General features: G+C 34.7%; 1 protein-coding gene across 1 annotated transcript in view; it reads left to right on the top strand.

Annotated features, from left to right (window-relative positions):
* FOXP2 (forkhead box P2) overlaps positions 1–24,216 on the top strand; it is a 548,145-nt gene that overhangs the window by 375,231 nt on the left and 148,698 nt on the right. Inside the window, exon 5 of the mRNA XM_081800223.1 lies at positions 18,263–18,352. Coding sequence (XP_081656349.1) covers positions 18,263–18,352 — 90 coding nt within the window. The remainder of the gene's footprint in view (positions 1–18,262; positions 18,353–24,216) is intronic.

The following is a 24,216-nucleotide window of genomic DNA, read 5'->3' as shown; positions in this document are numbered from 1 at the left end:
AATACTAATAGAGTCTGAATCCTTTTGCTTGAGTCCAGATCTCTGATGCCCTCTGGACCTGACAATAGGGGAGTCAGATAGAAGTGGCTCCATGCAACAATTCCCATGGAAGCACAGGGAGAAGTTTCTCAAAGCATGAATGAGGAGAGCAGGCCAAGGCTTTCCCAGTGGTTTCTGATAGGGTTCTCCAGGGAGGGTGGAGTGGATAAGAAATAGGATTTTGAAGAAGGGAATGTCATCTGCTGGGAACTAAAGGGAGCATAAGATAATCTGAATTATTTAAAAGTCTTGGGTGGCTCAGTCGTTAGGCGTCTGCCTTTGGCTCAGGTCATGATCCCAGGGTCCTGGGATCAAGCCCTGCATCGGGCTTCCTGCTCGGCGGGAGGCCTGCTTCTCCCTCTCCCACTCCCCCTGCTTGTGTTCCCTCTCTCTCTCTCTGTCAAATAAATAATTAAAATCTTTTAAAAAAATAAATAAAAGTCTTAATTTTATTTTTATGTATATACCTTTAAAATTGGTAGTATACTGAGAAAAATAAAAGAAAAACCTGGAATGCTTGGAGTCTAATACTATTCAAAAACTTTGTGACTTTGGTAAATTCCTTAACTTCTCTAGGCCTACTTCCATAGTACAGCATGAAGGGATTTAATGAAACATTTTCCAAGTCTTTTTTTTTTTTTTTAGATTTAAAATGTTTGATTCTGCCCTAGTACTGTCAGTAATGAGTAAAATATAGTGGCAGTGGAACCAAGCAATGGTCAGGGGATGTCTTCTCATTTCCCATGCCTTGTATAATGCATTATGATATCATTATAATGAATAATAATGGTAGTAATAGTAATAAACATGACTACAATTACTAAGGTTATCAAAATTTTACCTGGTAGAGCAGTAGTCCTCAGACTTGGCTAGTCATCAGAATCACTTAGGGAGCTTTTAAAAAATTGACATTCTCAGTTCCCACCTCAAATCTAATTAAATGAGAATCTTTGGGAGTGGAGCCCAAGAATTTCTCTTTATAAAATAGCCTCCTGTGTGATGCTGATGACCAACTGGGGAGGGAACCATTATAATAGATGTCCTTAGTGAATTGAAATGAGAATTTAGCATGATTTGCAGTTTTCATAACAAAATTTTTGTATGAAGGGTTTGTTTTTCAGTATTTTTCTCATTCTTTCTGAAGTCCAGTTTAAATATAAATCTGCAGAGCAAACCATTTCTTCTAAGGGTAAATTCCAGCTAAAAAGTCCTAAATTTTAGAATCTGATCTAATAGAGTTTTCTTGTTCAAATGTTCATTGGAAATATTCAGTGTTAAATTACCTTTTCTTATAGATCGTCAACAAACCACATATAGCGAATGACAGATGATTTCCTATTTTAAAGCAAAATAAGGCTCAAATTGCTAGGATTTATTTCTAATATGTGAAAATATTTGTGGAGTTGTGGCCACACTTGCGTATAAATTTTATCATTTTACTGGACTTTAAAAACACTTCCAGGCAACCCATGGAAAGAACCTCTATTGTATTTGTATGTCTGTATGTATTGTTTTTTCTTTTTCATACTAGTGTATATGGAATTACAAAATAAATTTAAATATGTATTTTGAAGTATAATCATTTCAATTTTTATACAAAGGATTAATGCTTCACATAATATTTGGAAATGAACTATGTATTAGATAATATTCAGTGAAATTTGTGAAATTTAAATGTCTTCATTTTCCTTGGATATGAATTATTTTTATATCTTTTTCTCAAATAGAAATTGATTGACTAACTTAGCAGAAACGATGCATGGCCGTGAAATGTTATACACATACCACAATGTCATAAAGGTAGCTTTCTAAGAGTTGCATATAACAGGACCATCATTTTAACCAAAAGAGTCTATTAAATTGTGAGGAAGTGAAAATTTTGGTAGTGTTTATCACTTCATTAGTTACTTGATATCATTCTTAAATAGCCATTAAAAACAAAATCTTAAGATATCCTATTGCTCTTTGTCACTGTTTCCAATCACTGTCACCCTTGCTACTTTGTTCTGTGCTTCCGCTCTACCCCCGTGCCTATTCTCCAAGTCACCTTTGGAGCACCTTTTTATTTCACAGAATGGTGGCTGTCCTTTGGATAGGTGTGCTCAAGGTGTCCTTTCCAGTATCCTCCACGTTGCATGTCTCAGCCCCATGTTTCCAAGGCATGTTAAACATGACAAAGCTGAGACCTTTAAAACAGTTCTTAATAAAAGGAGAGCAGGGAGGTGGGACTACCATAGAGGCTCAAATCGCAAGGGTCTAATTTGATGTTGGCAGGGTGAGATGTTGACAGGATCCTCTTTTTTTTTTTTTTTTACAGCTATTTCCATGGCTGTGGAATCACAAGGAAGGTCCTGAGTGTGTATTTTGGATTTGTCCTCAAATTTCAGAATGCCTCATTTGTGTATACCAGTGTCCCAGCTGTTGCAGACTTTGTAATGAATTAGTATTGGACTCAGAAATTGAGTTTCTGCCAGAGGATTCTGGCAGTGAACATTCTCCTATAACAACAGACGAATGATAGCAGTGGAAATGCCAGGGGACTTCACAATAGCATGTCTCAGGATTCAGTGTAATGGCTTAACTTCAACATAAAGATGATCAGAGCAAGCAGGGCTTATTGTTCCACTCTGCTGAGTGGCATGTTAGGTGCCAGTTATGTAAATGAAGGTAATTACAAGAGAGTGCCAAAATGTGTCCTCCATGAGAAAGTGCGCAGTTCTTAAGTAGATCATCCTGCAATCATAAGAAGCCTTTGTGGGGGGCAACAAAACCCCCCTTCTATGAGAGGCTTAATATCTTTTGAGACATTGGGAGAAGAGTGCCATTTTGAGCAAAGGCCGATTGGGATTTCTCCAAGATTGCAAAGCATCTTCCCCGTGTGACCCTCAGAAATAAAGTTTTAATTTCCAGTTTAACTATCCATCTTTCAGTAAGCATTCTTTCATATGCTTCCTTTCTGATTACAAGCCAAATGATTAATTTAAAGAGGAGAAACATTAAATCGGAAAGCATTTTTCTTAAAAATGTATGGTGAACCCGATTATTCCTTTGGGCAGAAGCTTTGTATGTTAAAAAACGGAAACGACTTTAGAAAGAAATTAGCACACTCCCTGTCACAGGATAAGGTAACTAGGTCCTTATCAATCCTATGGGTTATTTGCTTTTTAAAAGTTTTGTCTCGCACCTTACACACACACACACACACACACACACACACAAAGACTGCTTCTAGAATACAATGATATTACCTTTTTATAATTCAAAATATAATCCTCCTTCTTAATTACCAGTCACATGGAGTTCACCCTATGTAGAATTCTTATATTTTTTAATGAAGAGTTCTTCCTCACACTGTTATCATGTGCCATACTGTGGATAATTAGTTTTAAAGGCAGAACATAACCAACAAAGTTTAGTGACCTCTGTCATAATGCAACATAATGGGAAAAAAAAAAAGGTTAAAAGCAACACTATCAGGTAATTGTTTCCTTGTTAGTGATTAAATTGCAAACTCTGAGAGGACAGGAACATTGCCTGTCTTGCCCACATTTACATCTCTAGTATCTAACAAAGACTAAGGGCTTTAAAAATGTTAGTTGAAAATGAACATGATTTAGCCATTATTTTTTTTTTTTTAAAAAGGAAGGAAATCCTGCCATTTGCAACAACATGGATGAACCTTGAGGACATTATGCTAAGTGGAGTAAGTCAGACAGATATTGTATGATCTCACTTATATGTGGAATCTAAAAAAATTAAAACAACCAAATTCAAAAAAGAGATCAGTTACCAGAGCCTGAGGGTGGGAGAATTGGATGAAGGTATCAACAAGTTCAAACCTTTAGTTTGAGAGTTGTGACGAGAGTAAATCCTAAGAGTTCTCATCAGAAGGAGAAAAAACTGTTTCTTTTTTTGTATCTATATGAGGTAATAAAGGTTAACTAAGCTGATCGTGATAATAATTTTACAATATGTATGATTCAAGTCATTATGCTGTACAGCTTAAACTGACACAGTGCTGTATGTCCTGTTATAGCTCAAAAAACTGGGGGAAAATATCAGTTGAATGAGTGAAGTATCTGCTACAATGGCTCATCCAATCCACTAATTTTAAGAGAGAATACAAAAATACCTACATTTCCTAGATGTGTATTTTTTAAAAACATCAATTTCTAATAAGGGAAGAAAAGCAAATTGAAACGAAGTATTTTTGCCTGTTTTTAAAAAAGACTAAAAGGGAGTGATAATGCACAGTGTTGTTGAGTATTGTAAAACAGACAGTCTCATCCGCTGGTGGTATTGCAAATGGATACAACCATTCTGGGGAAGCATTATGGTAATGTGTGCCAAAATGCAATATCGGAATATGGCTTGACCCCAAAATTAAACTTTTGAAAGATAATTGCAAGGCAGAATTATAAGGAAGTTCATTGCAGCGTTACTGATAATTGCAAAAATTGAAAAAGTGAAAATATCTATTGGAAGGGAATTATGCTAAATGAAGAAGAGCTTTTTAAGTATTGAAACTAATGTGTGCTTTAGTGAATTTGAATTTTTCTCATTTTTAAGTCAAAACAACTGTATTGTCTTTGCCTAAATTAGTTATTCTTTCACATAGAGTACCTTTTTGGTATATACTTGGGCATTAGGAATATTAAAAAGGTCTTAATAAAACTGTAATTTTGTACATAACTGAATCTGGAAAAGTGTGAAAAATACATTTTTATGTAAACAAATTCTTAATAACAATGATGCCCACATGTATGGATTATTTTTCTAGGCCTATGCCTAAAATAATTGAAAGACTCTAACTGAAGAAAATGAGGTAAAGGTTTTCTGACAATCAGTAGTAATTTTTTGGATTGTGACTGTTAAGAAAATAATGAAAGAGATAATACACTTTGGAAAAGTCATGGATAAAAAATTTTAGTATCACTCTATAAAGGGAAAGAAGTCTTATCTGTGTTCATTTCAGTGTCATGGTAGATCACCAGTGAATCTTCTAGAGTCATCAGTGTAGATGTCTGAGAGCACCTACCATGTGCAAGGCATGGTGACTACTCCTAGAGGGAATGCCAAGTTTCTTCTGTTGGTGTGCAAGTTACATCTCAAATATCTGGAATCAGCTAAATTCTTGGTGTGTTCTACAAGTTTAAAAATGTCTAAAAAAACATACTTTTCAGTTAAGTATCTTTTGAGTCACGAGGTGCAGGCTACTGTGTTGTACATTCTTGGGGACATAAAGATTCTTTAGAAACATGTCTAGCCCTTAAGGAGCTTACAGTACTAGACACTAAGGGTAAATGAACATATTCACCTAACAAATAGAAGTATGAGATGACTCGAGTTTTTTTTAATAAAAAAGTCACTTGTGCTAATGCAGGATGCACAAACTTGCTCCCTGGGGTTGGGTTTTATGTGTATCTTCAAAAAGTGGGCCACCCCATGTTGGGCTGGGCAAGTATCTCCTCAAAAGGCTCACCCTCAGGGGCACCTGGGTGGCTCAGTCAGTTAAGCGCTGGACTCTTGATTTGGGCTCAGGTTAGCCCCACATCAGGCTCCATGCTCAGTGCGAAGTCTGCTTAAGATTCTTTCTCTCCCTCTCCCTCTGCCCTTCCCCCAGTGTGCACGCTCTGAATAAATAAATTAAAATAAATAAATAAATAAATAAATAAATAAATAAAATATTAGAAAAGAAAAGAAAGGCTCACCCTTAAGCTTGACTAGGCGCCTCTGAAGCCCAACAGCTTTTAAGGGTCCCCTTCTGGCCTCGTCTTGGTGCCATGGTTTGTGCCTCAGCCTCTCCCTACAGCCCCTAGGCAGCTTTTTAACCACCCTGGAGTCCTCTCCCAAGCCATGGACCAAATGGAAACAATAAAGCATTTGGGGGGGGATTAAATAAATAAGTGGGCCATCGACCAACATTTGGTAGAAGAACTGACAAGGAAAGGAGAAACTTTTTCTTTCTCCCAACCTTCCTAGTCTTAGGGCTCATTGTGGTAAAGGAAATAAGCTAAAGAGTGAAAATGAAATAGTAGAGGGATAGTCAACTTTAGGAACTTCGTTTTTTATCAAGACATTTCCCAAAAACAAAAAACCTTTCTGGGCCCTCCTATCTTCTACTTCTTAAACTGTTGATTTCTCCCCAGGGACACTATTTTCTAAGTGGCTATTATAATTTTTTATTTATATACATATTTTCTAAGAGTCATATTACAGATAATTAAATATAAGAAATGATTTTTAAATCAGAAAAATATTTTAACCTTTTTGATAGAGTTAAATTTTAAAAACTCAGAGCTTAAGAAGATTTTTAGGGCAAAAGCCCAGAAGACTCCAAAAAAATTACCTAGAAACATAGTTATTGATCTATTAAGATGATGCTTATTACCACCATTAGTTTACATTTTATTTTATTCAAAAGAACACTTGTATGTACCTTATACTTAATTACTACAATTTGCCACTTCATATGCTGAAGATAATCTAACCTAAACTCTGTGATAGCTGGAACACAATGGAAATGTCCTGGATTTTTCTCTAAGGGGAGTTTGTCCAAGATCTCTAAAATCTAATCTTTGGGAATTTGCTTCAAACTATATTACACAGACATACATGTGCTTCATAATTTACACTGTGAATTACGTAGCCTAAAAACACAAAATTCTATGATCTTACTATAAATGTATTCCTTCTTCCATTCATTCAATCAGTATTTTTTGAATAATGCAGTGCTTAATCAGCAGTTGGTTGTCAATGACTAGCATTTCTTCTCTTCTGAGTTTATGTTTTGCCCTTTAGATTGCCCTAAAGACTAGTAAATTGTAAACTGCTTGGGAAGAAGGAATGTTTGTATTCAGAGTTCATCATTGATGGGGATGAGGTCATTTAGAAACCCAGAAGGGTGCTAGAATTAGAACTTGGAATTTCTGAGGCCTCTTTGGCACTCTGTCATTTTGTTTCTTTTTTTTTTTTTAAGATTTTTTTTTTTTTTTATTCATTTGAGACACAGAGATACAGAGAGAGAGAGAGAGTGTGTGTGAGCAGGGGGAGAGGCAGGGGGAGAGGCAGAGGGAGAGGGAGAAGCAGGCTCCCCACCGAGCAAGAAACGGGACATGCGGCTCGATCCCAGCGCCCTGGGATCATGACCTGAGCCGAAGGCAGATGTTTAACCATCTGAGCCATCCAGGTGCCCCTCTGTCATTTTGTTTCTAAGAACACTCTAATTTTCGCTGTAAGCGCTTTCCTTTAGTGGTTTGCAACCCACTCTGTCTGCACCTGAACTAATCAAGGCCTCTCCCTTTTCAAGTGGTTTTGCTCTCACTATCTCTTCCTCCTCTGGGACTGGCCTAGTTAGCTTCTGGGTTAAGTAGGCAGAGGCTCTCTGCCTCAAGGCTCTTTTCCTTTAGATCTGCTGTAGCATTTCCTCCCCTCCATGCCAAGCAGGGCCATAATCTTTGCCTCAGGGTTCCTGGCTACTGAGCCTCATCCTTGCTGAAGGGAGAGTGATAGCCAGAGTTTTACATTTTTCTCATCTGTGTCTCAATTGCAGGAAGCAAGAATATGAACTCTAAAAGAAACTTTCCCTCTGCTTTTCTTGGTCTGGCTTTTCCAAAAACTGGTGCACTTACTTTTCCTTTGGAGTGGTCTACCTCCTCCTTTCGCTATGCATTTGTGGCCACATGAACATTCTCTCTCACAGGAAAGCAGACCAAGCCCCCAAGTCACTCCCTGACTCACCTATAAAATATGGCTAAGATGACATCATTTACTCACTAGGACTGAAAAAAGATTTCCACTGATGAAAGGAATAGAATTTACCTTTAGGGGTCCCTGGGTGGCTCAGTCAAGCATCCGACTCTTGATTTCAGCTCAGGTCATGATCTCAGGGTTGTGAGATAGAGCCCCATGCCCAGCAGAGCGCCTGCTTAAGACTGCTTAACATTCTCTCTCTCCCTCTACCTCTGCCTGCCCCCCCACCACCACCATTCCCATACATGCTCACTCTCTCTCAAAAAAAAAAATAAAAAAGAATTTACCTTTAAATGAAAAACTCAGTATTTAAAAAATCCCCATGTCTTGGCAACATATTCTGAAAGACTTTTGTGACTAGGATTGCCAAATTTAGCAAGTAGAAATACAAATAATTTCAAACTTAACTGGGCATCCTCTATTTTGTCTGGCAACCCTACTTCTAAACCCAACAGAACATAGTACAGATTACTTAATGCCTGTTAGCAGATGATACTGTTTTGTGTCTGGTTGTGATAGAAGATGATTATTAAAATGTTTTTATCTTTAATATTGGTTTTTTGTTTGGAACTGCCACCATGAATCAAGTGTTAATAACTTCAAAGGCACTGTCTTTTAAGGATGGTGAATTGCCTTTAGTACGTAAGCTTGTATGTCTAGTTCTCCTCGTGAAGAAGAAGGAAAAAGAAAAACAACATGAATGGGATCTTGGAATTCTTTGTTGTTCTAGTTGACATAACTAGATGTTGTTATTACTCAGCAATGTTGTTATGACTCAGAATTCATCTTGTCCTCCTTATGCCCAAAGATTTTTTACTTATTTTTTTATCAAATAAAGGTCTCTTTAATGATATACTCTTCCTCACTACTCCTGTAGAAAGGGCATTAGCTTCGCAGTTAGCCAGTTAGTCCTTCAGATCTCTGACACCATTTCAAGGGTATGTGAAACAGCTTGAACATATAACCTAACTACTCTGAGCTGCAGTTTACACTTCTGTAATAAAGGAGAGTGTTTCAAGGATGAAATGAGATAGTATGTGTGAGAATTTAGAATGATAGCTGGCAGATAATGAGCACTGACCAAGCATTAATTCTTGTTTTCCCTTTTTGTCTTTCCTGAACCCCTATAGCCTTTTTGTACCTTTTAATGGCATGCAGCACATTTCTGCATTGCAGTGTGGTTATATTGAATATATTTTTATCTTTCCTGCCATATTAAAAGATCCTTGAGGGCAGGTGATCCCATAGCAATGGTGAAGTGGACCTGGGAGAGAGGAGGGGTGTAGCTCACCAGTTCATTTGTAAAGATAAAAATCATTTCGGTCTCAGCAGAGATTAAAATACAACTTTGCAAAATATGATAGGACATGAAACTGTTAAGATATTTTTCCTACCCAATGAGACATTTTTCTACTGAATAGGAGAACTGAATAAATATTGAGGTAAACTTTCAGGAATTACTATGTGCCAGGCCTATTAGTTAAAATGCACATACCTATTTAGCAATCTTTATAAAGCTAAAAATCAGTAGTGGGTCTCAACTGACCAGTACTTACACATGGAAGAACTGATATCCACTGGAGGGATGACATAATTTCAAAAGTCTTCACTTGAAATAGTATTACTTTATACTTTAGCTTTTAAAATACTTTCAAATACATTATCCTCTCTGATTTCACCACTCTCCTAAAGTCATTGGTAACTATTATTAACTGCATCTGACAGATGAGAAAATGAATGCTCAGTGTGATTAGGTAGTCCAAGTTCATCAACTAATAAAAGGCAAAAGAATGTCTCCTGAAATCTAGTCCGTACCATTACATCATATTTTCTCTCCTAGTTGCAAAGAGAAACTTCTGAATAGTCAGCCATGCTAGTACTATCTGCATCACATATATATTTTATTTTGCTGTCTTTTAAAAACTAAAGACAACCAGTCCTCAGAATGCACAATAACATAGAACATATTGTAAGTGACTCTTCAGCTTCTACTTGATATAATTGGAGGTGCCAGGCCCCTGGGCCACATTAAAAGTAGAAAAAGATTCTGAGTAGTGATGATCCCAAATTAGAACAGTGGAAAAGTAAGTAGTTCTTTATTTAGTTATGGAGGCAACATTTCAGAAGACCTCCGTATATCTGTATGTCATCAATGTCTGTGGAAGTACATCTCCTACTCCAACAACATTTTAAATGCCAGTTTTTACTCTCCTAGCTGTATTTCCCAGAGCAATGAGAGAAAAGCTTCCTCAGTTTTGTTTCCTCAGCAATTCCAATCTTTCTCTCCTTCTCAGTAGGTAACTGCACTTTCTTATTGTCTGAATTAATTGAGACTGTTCACCGTGAACTCTCTCCTCTTCCTACCTCTGCCTGGCAAAGTCACCTATCCTTCCTTCTCTTCAACTTGTCTGGGAGCAAGATGTGATTCTTCTCCCTACAAGGCTGTCACCTGCTCCTGCTCCTTGGTTTAGCCCTTTGACATCCCCTCCGGTAACTTTCTCAGTTCTCTTACCTCTTACAGCTTCTGTTGCTCCCTCTTAGCTTATTAGCAAAGTGTCTTTAAAACAAACACACACACATAGTCTCTCAAACTATATTTTGCTTTTATTTTGGTCTTCGCAGAACTTATCAAAAGAATTGATTGCACTCGTGGCCATGGTTTTCCCCTATAATTCCCTGCAGCCCAATTTCTATTTCAGTACTCTGTGGGAACTGCTGTCTGATAGGTCACATGCAAATGATCAAATCAACAAGAACTTTCATTAATCCTTAGCCTCTTTGAGTTTTGGGGTTTGAGAACCCATTCATCTTCTCCCCCCTTCACAATTCCTTTTTTTTTTTTTTTTTGGCTATTTTCTATTTTTCCCAGTTTTACTGAGATATAATTAACATCGTAATTCTTTTATTTAAATATATGTTTTAATGAGATGTAATTTATATACCATAAAATTTATCCTTTTAAATTATATATTTCAGTGGATTTTAGTATATTCACAAGGTTGTGCAACTATTACCACTATCTGATTCCCGAATATTTTCACACACCCCCTAAAAAGAAACCCCATACTCATTAGCAGTCACTGCATTTTATCTCCTCCCTCTAGCCCCTGGCAACCACTAATCAATTTTGTCTCTACGGTTTTGCCTCTTCTGAACATTTCATATAAATGATTTATACAATATGTGGTCTTTGTGACTGACTTTTTCCACTTAACGTAATGTTCTCAAGGTTCATCCATGTTATGGAATCTATCAATACTTCACTCCCTTTTATGGCTGAGTAATATATGGATGGACCACATTTTGTTTATCCATTCATCAGTTGATGGGCATGTGGGTTGTTTCCACCTTTTGGTTATTAAGAATAAAGCTGCTATGCATATTCATGTTTAACTGTTTGTATAGACATATGTCTTCATTTCTCTTGGGTGTATACCTAGAAGTGGAATTACTGAGTCACATGGTTATTCTATGTTAAACATTCTCCAGAAGTCTTTCAACTTCTGTGACTGTGCATTGTCTTCCTTTTTGCTATCTCATCTCTAAACAAAATGTAGATATTCCCTAAGTCTGGGTCTTCCCTCTCTTTACTCTTTACCAGCAATCTAGTACTTTCCCTTTGTCCTAAATGCTGTCTAATCTTACTTTGGGGAACCTGTTTTCAGCCCGGTCACTCTGAACCTAGGTAGGTTCAGGACCTCAATATTGTCGCGGGGTCAGACTTATTTCAGCATTTGCAGATTTAGCAACATCTGACTTTATCTTCTAAATAATATGAAGACTTTTTGCCATTGAGTGTTTAGTTATGTCCATTAATTAGCTCCAACCCACCTTCCCATGATGTTTAACTAGCTCCTAAGCTAAGCACATGCTTTATTCAAGATTAGTTAGTTTATTTTCACTGTATATGATCTCACATATTCTTTGCCTCTCCTTGGTGTGGCCATGTTCTGTCACCTTTTCAAGATGAACTGTCATATAAGTTCATCCCAATTTTGCATCCCCATAAAAATTTATCTAAGCTTCCCAACTGAAAATAATTTCTTCAACTTATGAACCACTGAAATGTTTTAAAAACACTTTTTATGACCTTTTGACTTTACACCAAATGTTTCTTATTAGACACAAAGCTCTTTGAAGGTAAAAACAATGTCACATCACCCACCTCCTACTGCCACAAGTGTGTAATGCTTAGTTCTTTGTTTGGTACATTAAACATAGTTGCAAAAAATTTTTTAATGACAAGTAATTTTTGATGTATTTTATTCTTGCAAACACTCCCAAATTCTAGCTCTTTTGTAGTTTTATTATTGTTAAATTGAGGAGGAAATCCAGAATACAGGATTCAAATAATAGTTTACTTTCAGATATTATACTATAATTTAGCAGCATGTATTTTCATTTAGTATCTAGTGTGCCAGTTGACATTATAACAGTGTAGCAGTAATAGGTCTTCAGTCCATATCCAAACTAAAGATGGTATTGGCCTCATAATGAGGGAAAAAAAGCAACTGTAGGTATGTGAGAAATAAAAAGTAAACCCAAAGTATGTTTGGAAAAGTAATAACATATTTTATAGCAGAAAGAGAAATGACTGAGAGAATGCACATAAACAATTGTAGTTCCTGGAACATGTCCCATAATAAAGAAGTATTGTAAAAATCTTAGTTTTCATAATTTTAATAAAATTAGTTCCAATTCCTTTTTACCTTTCATACTTGGGACTTTTGAAGTTGGACAGATTTCCTTAATTTGTGAGCAGGAATTGTATTTAGTATTGGTATAGATTATATTAATGTTCTTTATGGGTTCCATTAGCAATTCATTATTATTAGCAATAAAATAATAAAGAAAATAGAAATATGAATACCAGGCTGCTTAGTATTATTTACTGTAGCCTGTGGAATCCCAGCTCTAAGGAGGAGAAGGTATTCATCCCATTAAACTGAGTGTCTGATTCCAGACCTGAAAAAACAAAACCTGTCTTAGCCATTAGTTAGCATTAATTCACAGGTTTCTTTTACAGAAGGGTCTCTGAGCTTATTTGGGAGTTTGGAGCCATCCTGAAAGATACTGAATATTGGGTTTGGGTCTGAACCTTGAGGATTTTGTTAGAGTTTCTGAGGATGACCTAAGAATCCATTCCATCACATATTCAGTACCTCAACTGCCTCTCCTTTGGATCTACATCATGAATGTGAGCCAGAACAGCCTGACATTTGATTGGTAAATAGGATGCTTTATAATTAATTACTGACTCTTATTATAGTACCATGAAATAAAAGAGCTTCTCAACTTGATTCCCCTAGTAGTCCACACTGCGAACACAATATATCCACACATTTATTCTTTAACTTTATGTAAGATATACTGTAAAACAAAAATAACAATTATTGTAAAAAACATTTTTTAGCAATTAGCTTTTTTTCCCAACAAACTTAGTCTAATTATGGATCAGCCATGATAAAATGAAAGGTCAATAGCTACAGATGCATAATTTCACTCTGATAGATTGCTGTTTGAAAATAGGATATGACAATTAGATGATTAATTTTCTTCTATTAAATAGCATTATGAGACTTCAGATTACATTTATCAGTATATTCTCTTTAGTGGGAACATAATGCAAGGAAAGGCTGAACAGAATAGGAATTCATGTCCTTTGTGGAAGGATCCAAATATGCTTTTTATCAACCACACTTGTGAAAATAATTAGACAATGAAATTCTGTTTGAAAACTTATTTTACGTTCAGTATTCAAAGTAACATGTTAAAGGCATCATAAGTTAAAGATTAAAACATGTGAGTATGAGGAGCAAAATTTTGAATGTCCTGCTGGCAATTTTTTTTTTTTTTGGTTCTGGTTATCTGCAAAGTATACACCCCTTGTCAGTATAACTAGGGAGTGCCTGTGTAAACATTCTTGTTTTGCCTGTTCCGCATAATCGTTTCTTGTATCATATTTCTTCTGACCTCGCTATCTGAAACCAATTACAGGAGATCCATTTGGGCTGCATCTATTTTCATAAGAAGCCTAGGCAGCAGTGTTTTTCTCAGAGATGAATATCAACATCAAATATGCTTCTGAGTGCTTTGTTATTTATGTTTCAGAGAGATTTTGTAGCCTTCAGCTCTCAAGAATGTGTCATGCTGTGCTGTTTATACATTGAAGATATTAATGGGTGTAGATGTCATTTTTCATTTTAATGTCTCAAATGCAACAGGCTGATAGGTTAAGCATTCCTATTTTTACGGGGAGAGATATGAGTGATGTCTGTTTTCTCCCAAAATATACATATATTTGCTTTGAAAAAAAAGAAGTTATTTATAAACCTTAGGATACTCAACATTTTTTTGTTTCACTGGGTGTTTCTAAGCTATTCTCAAACAATTTTACTCCTGGTGAAAGTTTTCAGTGTTCTTCATAAGAAAACAGTATTGATCTGACAGGTTACAAAGCTTTTTTACTCTTAATTCTCATAATGACCTCCTCACTAGAGTTACTCTCTGTATATGAGATTCATAGGTATCAAAGTTATTACAGTTGTGGAAGGGTGATATGCTTGGACTTTTTCTTACAGAATTTTAATTTATTTGAAATTAAACAGTAACAATTAGGAATGGTGTTTTCAATGATTATTTTTTAAGTTTTTATTTAAATTCCAGTTAGTTAACATAAAACGTAGCACATTTTTTAGAGCAAGATGCACTGAATTCTGAAAAACTTGTGCATACCCACACTTCGGCAGCCTAACACAAAGTATATCTTTTAATCTATTAGAAAGATTTTTAGTCATCTTTTCAAGATATTTTAATTTAATCTGATACCAATTTTTAAAATGTCCTTAGTTTTTTTTTAGCTTTACTAAAATTAGATAATTTCATTAAGTAAAGTGCACTCTTAATTCAAAACAAATGTGTTTTTGGAAACTAGATATGGCTTGGCTGCCTTAGAAACCTCTTTCTTGTTGTTCACTAGAATCACACTCAGTCATTATTAAAGGAGATTTTGTAAACATCTCTTGCCTTTTGTTCTAAGTTTTGTTTTTGTTTTGGCAGAGGCTAATCATATAAATACCTAAACAGCTCGTAGAACTTAATGCCTAGTCCTGGAATTTATCTTTTCTATTTACCAACTGAAGTGGGCAAGTGATTTTCAAATTAATATTTTATGTAATTTGACACCTAACACCTTATATTGATGAAAGTATTTTATCTCATAATCTTTCATCTTTTGCGTCGCTACAATAATAAATTACAAAGATGAACTAAATGTCTCTGAGCAATTGTTTATTGAAATGCAGTCCTAAAGTGATATCCAGAATACTGGGAATAAAAATGTCATGCGATGCCTGCCGTGAGAATGCAAACTGCCAAAGATTCCTGCTTATGAGTTTTAAATCATCCTGATCTCTTGGAGTTCTTTTTGTTCTCCCACCTCTTATGTTTACTATAGCAGTCTCTACTGCTACTAAAAGAATGTTGAGATAGGCAAGTGGTCCTTTTTCATAAGAATTTGTATTGAATGATGATCCTGGATTATTTTGAAGATAACTCTAAGTGTATACGGAAACCAAGGTACTTTAGAAGTTTAACCGGCCATTGGTCATATTCCATTATAATTATTACTCCTTTAAAAACAGTGTACATGTATGCTTTTGTCCAGTGAGATTTTCATGAGCTGCAATTCTAATCTAATTTTCCAGTGTCTTTCTATAGCCACTGGGTGTTACATATTCCACTGGGTTACTTGTTTGGGTTGGGCTGAATGAACATCATGCAGGGTGATGAAATGAATAGGGTCCTAGGCTTGGGAGACAAGAGCCTGAACTTTTGACCAAACTGTGCTACTGCTTTGGACTTTAATCAAGTAATTGTCGTATTATTGGTTCTTCAGTCACTTGTCTACAGGGTATGAAGGCTAAGCTAAACAATCTGTAAGGCTTATGTCCAGCTCTAGAATTCTTTAGTTTATTTGTAATAACTGGTGAAATGATCAGAGGGTTACAAGAGTTTAGAGTTCCATCAGGTATTGGTAGAGTGTATGGTGAAACCCAAGTCAAGGACGGCAGAAAACACTTAGCCATAAAAACAATATATATTCGGTGGTGGTTGTTCCATTCAAACACTTACATATTCAAACATGAAAAGATTATGTTGTAGTTTTTCTTTTAGGTTTTAATAAATGAATATTCTCTCTTTACAGGTGAAAATAATTTATCATGGTGCCACATGTTCTCTTTTACTAGGGTTTTATTCATTGCCATCTAATGGTTTCTTTGATGGGACAGAGACAGTATGGCCCACTGGAATGCACTCTGGCCTGGAAGCAGGAGACCTAGAACAAAACACTTGATTACTCTAGGCCTCATTATTCTCATTTGCTAAACTGAGGACATCAGAGTAGACGATTTCTAAGAGTGCTTTTAGTCCCAGCCATGCATGATTTCAAGATTCAGAACTGCGTTCATTAGACTCCTTCAAGAATAATAAATAGCTACAGAATTAAATATAACCTAAGACTCCATTTATACAAAATAAACTGATGAACTCAAAGGGAAATAATAATCTTATGAAAAAAATCAGGCAAAATTGATGTGGATTTTGGCATCTAAGGCGGAAGTAGTTGACGGATTTTTTTTTCTTTGAGAGTTTCACATAGACACAATACAGCCTAGGTCACACTATAGTAATTTCCACTTAAAAAATGTCATTTGGAGTTATTTCATAGGTTGCGGATTAAAAAAGGAAAGCTGTATTATTTAGAATATTAAGTGAAATATTTTAAACTAAGTTTGGTGATAATCAAGTATTTGTGGAATTTTTTATTTGGTCTTTTGTGTTTTTTTTTCAAAGTGAACTTTATAATAAAATTGTCTGAGTTCACTGGAATGTGCCATCCTTAGAAACATTTAGGGTTGGAATTACTTGAAAAATTGGGAAAAAAAAAAAACACAAAAGATTGCTATGAGTGAGTGTGTCTCCAAATGTAAAAAGTGTGCTTTACAAACTGGGCCAGATCCTGCTCCGGGAAGACAAATCAGTGTTGTTAGGGGATGGTGCCTGTGCGTTCAGTTTGTTTACTTTGGTTTCTATGTCTGCCTGCCTTCTCAGAGAACTTGCTTGGAGCCAGACTGTAGCAGCCCTCTCTCCGTCTTTTCATAATTGATCAGGGGATGACTGCCTTCCCTGAGGGTTAAGACGTGGCAACTTTTTCTGTTTGCTCAGCATCTCAATGCAGTAGTTCAAACATTGTTCACACCGGCTGGCAGTGTAATGCCATATGCACATCTTGTCAAAGCAACTGTTGTCATGGATACTAGAAACTCTCTTAAAAACCAGATCATTGATTCCAATCAAAATTGTACTTTTTTATCAGCTTAGAATCTCAATTATCATAGTAGAATATTGATCTAAGGTATTTCTCCCATCATGAAGAATTTACCTCGTATTCTAAAGCACCGAATAACAGAGTAGGGCAATGATTTATTTTAGTTGTATGTGTTGAAAAATTTCATCATTAGTGTTCATTGAACTCAGCTATTGAGAGAAAAAAGGAGTTTGCAAAGGAGAGGCTCTTAAAAAGTTTTTTTTCCCCTCAATTTACACTGCTACTTTTAAAACATCTCAATATGTATTTTTTAGGGGACTCGTTTTTATGTTTATATAATACACTCACCAAACTGTCCCTCCTCCTGTAAAAGAAATTTAATATAATTTCTTATATTAAGTTTTATTTTCCTGAATGGGAAAAAAAAAACAAAACAGAAAAATAGATGAAAACATCTTCTATTTTGATTGGTATTCTGTCACACATAGAAACAAACCTGATTGGTTGAGTGGTAATTTCTTTGTTCTCTGATTTTGCTAAGAATGCAAATGAAAACCACTCAATTTTATTTGGCATTAAAACTGCACTTTATTTTGTCAAAGGAGAGGTTTCCCCTTGAATTGTAAGTACAAAAAAAGTGTTTTTAATCTTTAGTGAAAATCCTTATTAATTCACTTTCAAGATAATCTGATGTTGATTTGTCAAATTTAATTACAGCTTCCGGTAACACTTGAAGTCTACTGCTTTTGCTTCAAAATTGTAATATGAAAATGCAAATTGAATGATAATTTAAAAGGGAGTGGGCATTTTAGTTGAATACTCAAAGACAAGTTCCTTGTGGAAATGAGGTTATTGATGCAGTTTATGATTTTTTCCTCTTTAAGCACTTTAAACAAATTAACTATTTCCTGCAGGATTACATGTATCTCCATGACTTTAAGTAAAGTTGTATATGTGTGATATGTGGAATTTTTATATCACATTAGAAGAAGATCTTTAATAATTCTCTCTAGAAAGGAGGATGGGAAAGGGGTTCTCATACATTGAAGCCTTTTACTATTAACCAAGGAATAATCAATTATTGATAATCAATTTACCCTTCAGCAAAGTATTTAGATATTGCTCCCTTTTTACTTCTAGGCTCTCCAAGCAGCAAGACAACTTCTCTTACAGCAGCAAACAAGTGGATTGAAGTCTCCTAAGAGCAGTGATAAACAGAGACCACTGCAGGTTAGTAAAGCATTCTTGTCCTTGGGATCTTATTTTAAAAGATGCTCATAATGATAACAAATGTGCAGACCCAGTTGTGTACATTCAGAAAATTTTTACATTTGCATATGTCGGTAATTTTAATTCAAAAAGAGAGCTCATTTTATCTTCTTGAAAGGGAAACAAAATTTCTATTCCCATAGATTTCAAAAGTCTACAAGGTCACTTATTACAAAAATTATATAGAAACCACATTTGGGATATGTAGGCATAAGAAGTTTTATATAAAACTCCCTTGTGGGATTGTAACGGAATTTTATTCACAAACAAGTTAAAGTAAAATGTGAAATTTCTTCCTTAAAAGCAAAGCCATAGTAAGATGGTATGGAAGGAGACAAAGCAGTTTTAGACAACCCTCCGCAGTTGTATCCAAGTGACAAATGCAGAAAACCTCCAGGGTTGCCAAAAAAACTGTTTGAGTTTGCCAAGGAGTTATTGCTGTTGCTACAGTTATAAAAACACATTCTGGAGTTTGTTGTCCTTATTCACCATGTTTGTCCTGTGAAACTGATAGTATGTATGTCCTTTAAAGTAACTTTTTGTTACATAATATAACCATTGTTTTAATATAATCTTACCCAGAGTACATAGGACATTGTTTGGGGGGAAGAAACATTTTTAGGGTGTAGTTATTAAATGTCTGGAAGGGAGAATCTGAGGTTACATAAAACATCTTTCAAAATGTTTATCAGCTCTGTTGAAAGATAAGCAATGCTTTTTCCTGAATCATGTGCTATGTACATGTCTAATAAGGTAAGCTTAGTTTGAAAAAAAAGTAAGCATCTTTCTTGTTGCTTTATTTTATCCAAATAATCTTGGAATTTTTTTAATGGCCTAGCTGTCTATTTTCATTTTCAGGTGTACTCCCAGATATTAGTAACTAAGTCTCATATGATGGCTTCCTGAAGTTTAGTATGTATGACAGAGAATTACAGGCTACTGATCTACACAATCCAGAAACTACTTATTATGTAAAAACTGGATTAAATTTTTGGTCCCTAGACAAATTTGAGATGAGAATATATATTCTTGGGAACAAACCCATTTGTGGGAGGTGGGTGGGAAGAAGGAAGACTTGTGGAGAGGGGATGTGTTCCAGTAGTCTAAAGTTCAAATGTCTGCCATGATTGCAAACGTTGTATTGAATCAGCCTGAGTTGAAGATTCATTTTAATTTTTTTTAAAATAAATGTCACGCTCTTTTGTTTAAACTAATCAGTAATTTTATGGCAACACAATTTCCTCACCATCATCTCTCCCCAAGTAATGCCAGTGATTGGAGTCTTTCCATCGAATTGTCTTATTCCAAGACAGCCTCTCCATACATTTGCATGACAGAGAAAAATTTACATGGAAGTCACAGAAGATAGCAAATGAAATGTTTCCCTCACTGTGGCTTCAGAGTGGGAATTTTGCACTGTTGTTGGTATAGCAAAGGAGGTTTAGATGCTGGCAGTGTAAGCCAAAGGTAGGAGTTTATTGTTTCAACTACTGGAAAAACACTACATACATATTGTCCTAATTCTGTTTTAACATAACTCTTGACAAAATAGACAAAGTAGTTGTTCCTTCCTCCCCAAAGCTAAGTCCAGTAGAAGTTTCTTTATTGCTGGTTACCAGGGCATCTCTGGAAAGAATGGCTGGGCTTTAGTTTTTTTTTCTTTCTTTCTTTCTTTCTTTCTTTCTTTCTTTCTTTCTTTCTTTCTTTCTTTCTTTCTTTCTTTCTTTCTTTTTGTTGTTGTAGTATTGGAAGGCAAGATTTGATACTTTGTTTAACTAAAATATCCATAATTTTTCATAGAAAACACACACATATAATGTAGGAATATTAATGACTCTAAAATCAGAAATTGTTGCTCATGTACCAGATGTTGTATAAATAAAATTTTGAGCAGAAGTCCTCAATTTTATTATTTTATTGTGAAAGGGTGATTGAAAGTAATTTAAATACCTTTTAACAATTTCAGGTGCTAACCATTACTACAAAGACTTTTCTTGTGTCACTTATATTTAGTGTTTTATGATGCATATCAATATGAATGTATCTCCATTGTATAAATTATAAAATTGTAGCTTTTTTTATTATTTTGTATTTTAAGCAGGTCTAATGCCAAAATGTCATAGGAATGAACAGTTGGTTTTTATGAATGAGAATTTAGAAATAATGAATGAAGACTTATCTGTTCACCAAAAAATACACTGCTGTTAATAAAATGTGAGCCTGAAGTTTTAGTACACATAGTATTTGATAAGTTTAGCAACAGTAAAAATCCTGGGATTGTGTTTAAAACCTAATAGCATTTTATACTAGTTTACATATGTTGTTAAATGAGGATATTAGGTAATGCTTATCCTTGCATCTGCAAATGCTATTTATTGTGAGTTGCACTATTACCACTTATGTTAAAGAAAAGGGTTGAATATTTTTGTTAAAATTTTTAACCATTTAATATGAAATTAACACTTCAAAACTTTTATGATTTTCTACAGTCTGGTTCTTTTTCTGCTTAACTAAGAGTTTAACCCATCTTTCAAAATAGAGTTGGTGCAGATTATCTCTTAAAATTCATAAAGATAATTGAACATGTTTCAAAATCTGCACGTGCAAAGGCTAGGTATTTGGTGCTTGATAATAAATCATGGTGGTTTGTGCTTTATCAGGCATCACACATTTTTAGAGGACCAAAGGAGAGTATTCGTTTTTCATTTTAAAATATAGTTTTGATGGAGAACTATTTTATAAAGTTTGAAAAAATACAGATTTTTAAAAAATCTGTTTTGATGGCTCAAGTCACAAGAACAATATTAGGTCTTGTTACACTCAACTGATTTCTTTTAAATATTGAGAAGTGGTAGCCAGATTTGAAGTGTGACATGGTAGAGAGTCTATTTCTAGCAGACTAGTATTTATCTACTATTACTTTCTCATTTACATTTTTTCAGGGTTTTGTGCTACAGATGCATAGATATTAGCCTATCTAATACAAAATGGAAAGAAAAAAAATCACATCTGACAAGCTTGAGTACCGATTGTGTAGTAATTTCACTTTCATGTACAGGTATCTGAATATATGTATTTGAAACATGTTTACATTTTCTATTCATTACATGAAACACCTGTTGAATAGGTCCAATCAGTAGGTACATTGATTAATGACATAGTCATTAATAATATATAAAGATTGTGATGCAAATGGGAGCTGATACCAACCTAAGCATTACCAGATGTTTCTTCTTTACATGCTTACTATGTATCCCAGAAAACATACTATAACAGCTGAAGACAGTCTCTTATCTTGATTTGTGATATTTATTAATATCTACTCCTAGCACTTCCTAGACTTGGTTGGTATACCCATAGTGGTCCATAAAAAGAACAGTTAACCAAAGAGAATAAGTAATGCTTTCAATTTCACGGAACTAATTTCCAGATTAAAAAGAGTGAATTTCTTTTACTCTTTTTAAAAACACACATGCGTGTACACAAAGACACACATTTGCATATGCATATGCATATGCACACTTCCATAATCTATAAATTTTAAATCTTTTTTGTAAAATACATTATCAGTTTTCTAACCTATGACAAATCTACTTAATTTAGTTTAGGTATGAAAATTGGTCGCATTATTGTTCTTGTTACATTTACAGCCATGAGACAGACTTGTGGTTCTTCAACAGCTGTGCAGAGCAGAGACGTAAATTTAAGGTAAATGACATTGCTTTGCTATCTTAGATGAATATTAGTATATAGTATTGTAATCACTTCCTTCATTGTAGGTTAAAATCTAATATAAAGTTCTCTTTTCCAATAGGTAATTAAACATTTTTTTAATAACTATGTTAAATAGTTGAAGATTGGAAGAATAAAAAGCAAAAGTGAATTAAACTTAGGGGTCTTATTCTGACTGCCACAAACTAGATACCTAGGTTAAAGGAAGCCACTCAACATTTTTAAAATAAAGACATTGGGCTAATTGATTGACAAAATATTATAATCTGTGCTTACAGATTTATTTTTTTTGAAGTAAGTTATAGGCATCTTAATTTCTTAGGAATAGCTGTATCTTGCTGAGTATTAATTTATGAGTTAAGGAGTATGTTTGTTTGTTTGTTTGTTATCAGTTACAAAGCACTTTTTTATTAACATTCCATAGCCAAAAATAATGTTTTAGAATCAAAGTATTAAATCCCATATACATGGAAACCACGGTGCAAATATCTTTTTGTACAGTATCTGAGGAAACTTTGTTCTGTTTAATGCCTTGAACTAATTTTACAAATTAATTTTAGGAAAAATATAAGCTACATGAAGAATTATTTTACTTATGTAATTACTTTAATAATCTACATTAAAATATGTTGTGATATAATACAATTTAGCAAATTTCTACCTTTCTCTACTTCTTCAGTACAAAATGCTAAAATTAACACCTGCAGACAAAACAAATTCTGCAGTAAACTGATCAGCACTTCTAAAATGTCATATTCTAGGAAAAAATCAAGAATAAAGTATAAAATATAAATAATGAGATATATATTCTGGGAGAAAATACTAACTGTAGGTATAGAATTAGACATTGATAAATATGTTTTAGGAAATTATAAAAGTTCATGCATGCAGTGGTAAAGAATAATATTGAATATTTCCTCTTCAACATAATTTCTGATTTCTAGTATGTAAGAATTAGAAGCTAAAACACATTTAGTTTCAAATACTGAAAATAACATGATAAAGAAATTTGCAGTATCGTTTGAGTAGGGCAATGTACTGTGATGCAGAAAATTTAATAAGATTTTTTTAAGTTGTATTGTTATTTGTATTCCCTGTGTATCAAAAAGTTATCATAAATCATAAATTTTAAAAGAGTTTAACTTAAAAATTATTCACAAGGACTGACTATGCTTCCTATAGTCCTGATTTTCCCATTGCAATAGAGAACATTTCTTAAAAGGCAGCGTGAAATAGGCAGTTTTACAAGAATGTTACAGAACAAAATCTTTCTCAAAATATTGTGATGTTGCCACCTGTGGCCAGCTGCTCAAGGCTGACACCGTGTGGAGGAGGCTCTAGGATGTCCAGTCCGTCATTGCTAAGTATCCTTGTGTCGAAAACTTGTGTATGATCTAATCATGGCATGTAGGAAAAAGAACATATGTTTTGAGTCTGAAGACTACCTTGCCTTTAATTAATTAGTAAGACTTTGGGTTAAGTCCTTGGAGTCTATCTCTTGGAGGCTGTTACCTTATCTCTAAAAAAGGAATAAGGATACCCATCGTGCAAGATTGTTATGAAGACTAAAAAGAATATTATATAAAGTAACTAGCATAAATCCTTGTACTTATAATGAGTTGATAAATAATTCCCATTATGAGCAGCTCCAGAAGATTGATATTTAATCCAAGGTTATGATAAAAATTCTATAATATGGTTCCTTTTGTTTGGACATAATTTTCACTATTCATTATGTAGGCCTAATTTATAAGAAAGCAACAGTGAGTGTTTTAGGTACTACTCAAGAATCTCTCCCTGGGGCGCCTGGGTGGCTCAGTTGGTTAAGCGACTGCCTTCGGCTCAGGTCATGATCCTGGAGTCCTGGATCGAGTCCCACATTGGGCTCCCTGCTCAGCAGGGTGTCTGCTTCTCCCTCTGACCCTCTTCCCTACTCATGCTCTCTCTCTATCATTCTCTCTCTCTCAATAAATAAATAAAAATCTTTAAAAAAAAAAAAAAAAGAATCTCTCCCCCCCGCTAGAGGCCCCCAAAGCATCCATATTTCACACTTGCCACATATAAACTTACATTTTAGTGTTTTTCTTTCCTAC

Source organism: Leptonychotes weddellii, chromosome 12 (assembly GCF_054177405.1).
Source record: "Leptonychotes weddellii isolate Sample4059 chromosome 12, ASM5417740v2, whole genome shotgun sequence".
Classification (NCBI taxonomy): Eukaryota; Metazoa; Chordata; class Mammalia; order Carnivora; family Phocidae; genus Leptonychotes; species Leptonychotes weddellii.
This window is presented reverse-complemented; position numbering and strand designations above follow the sequence as displayed.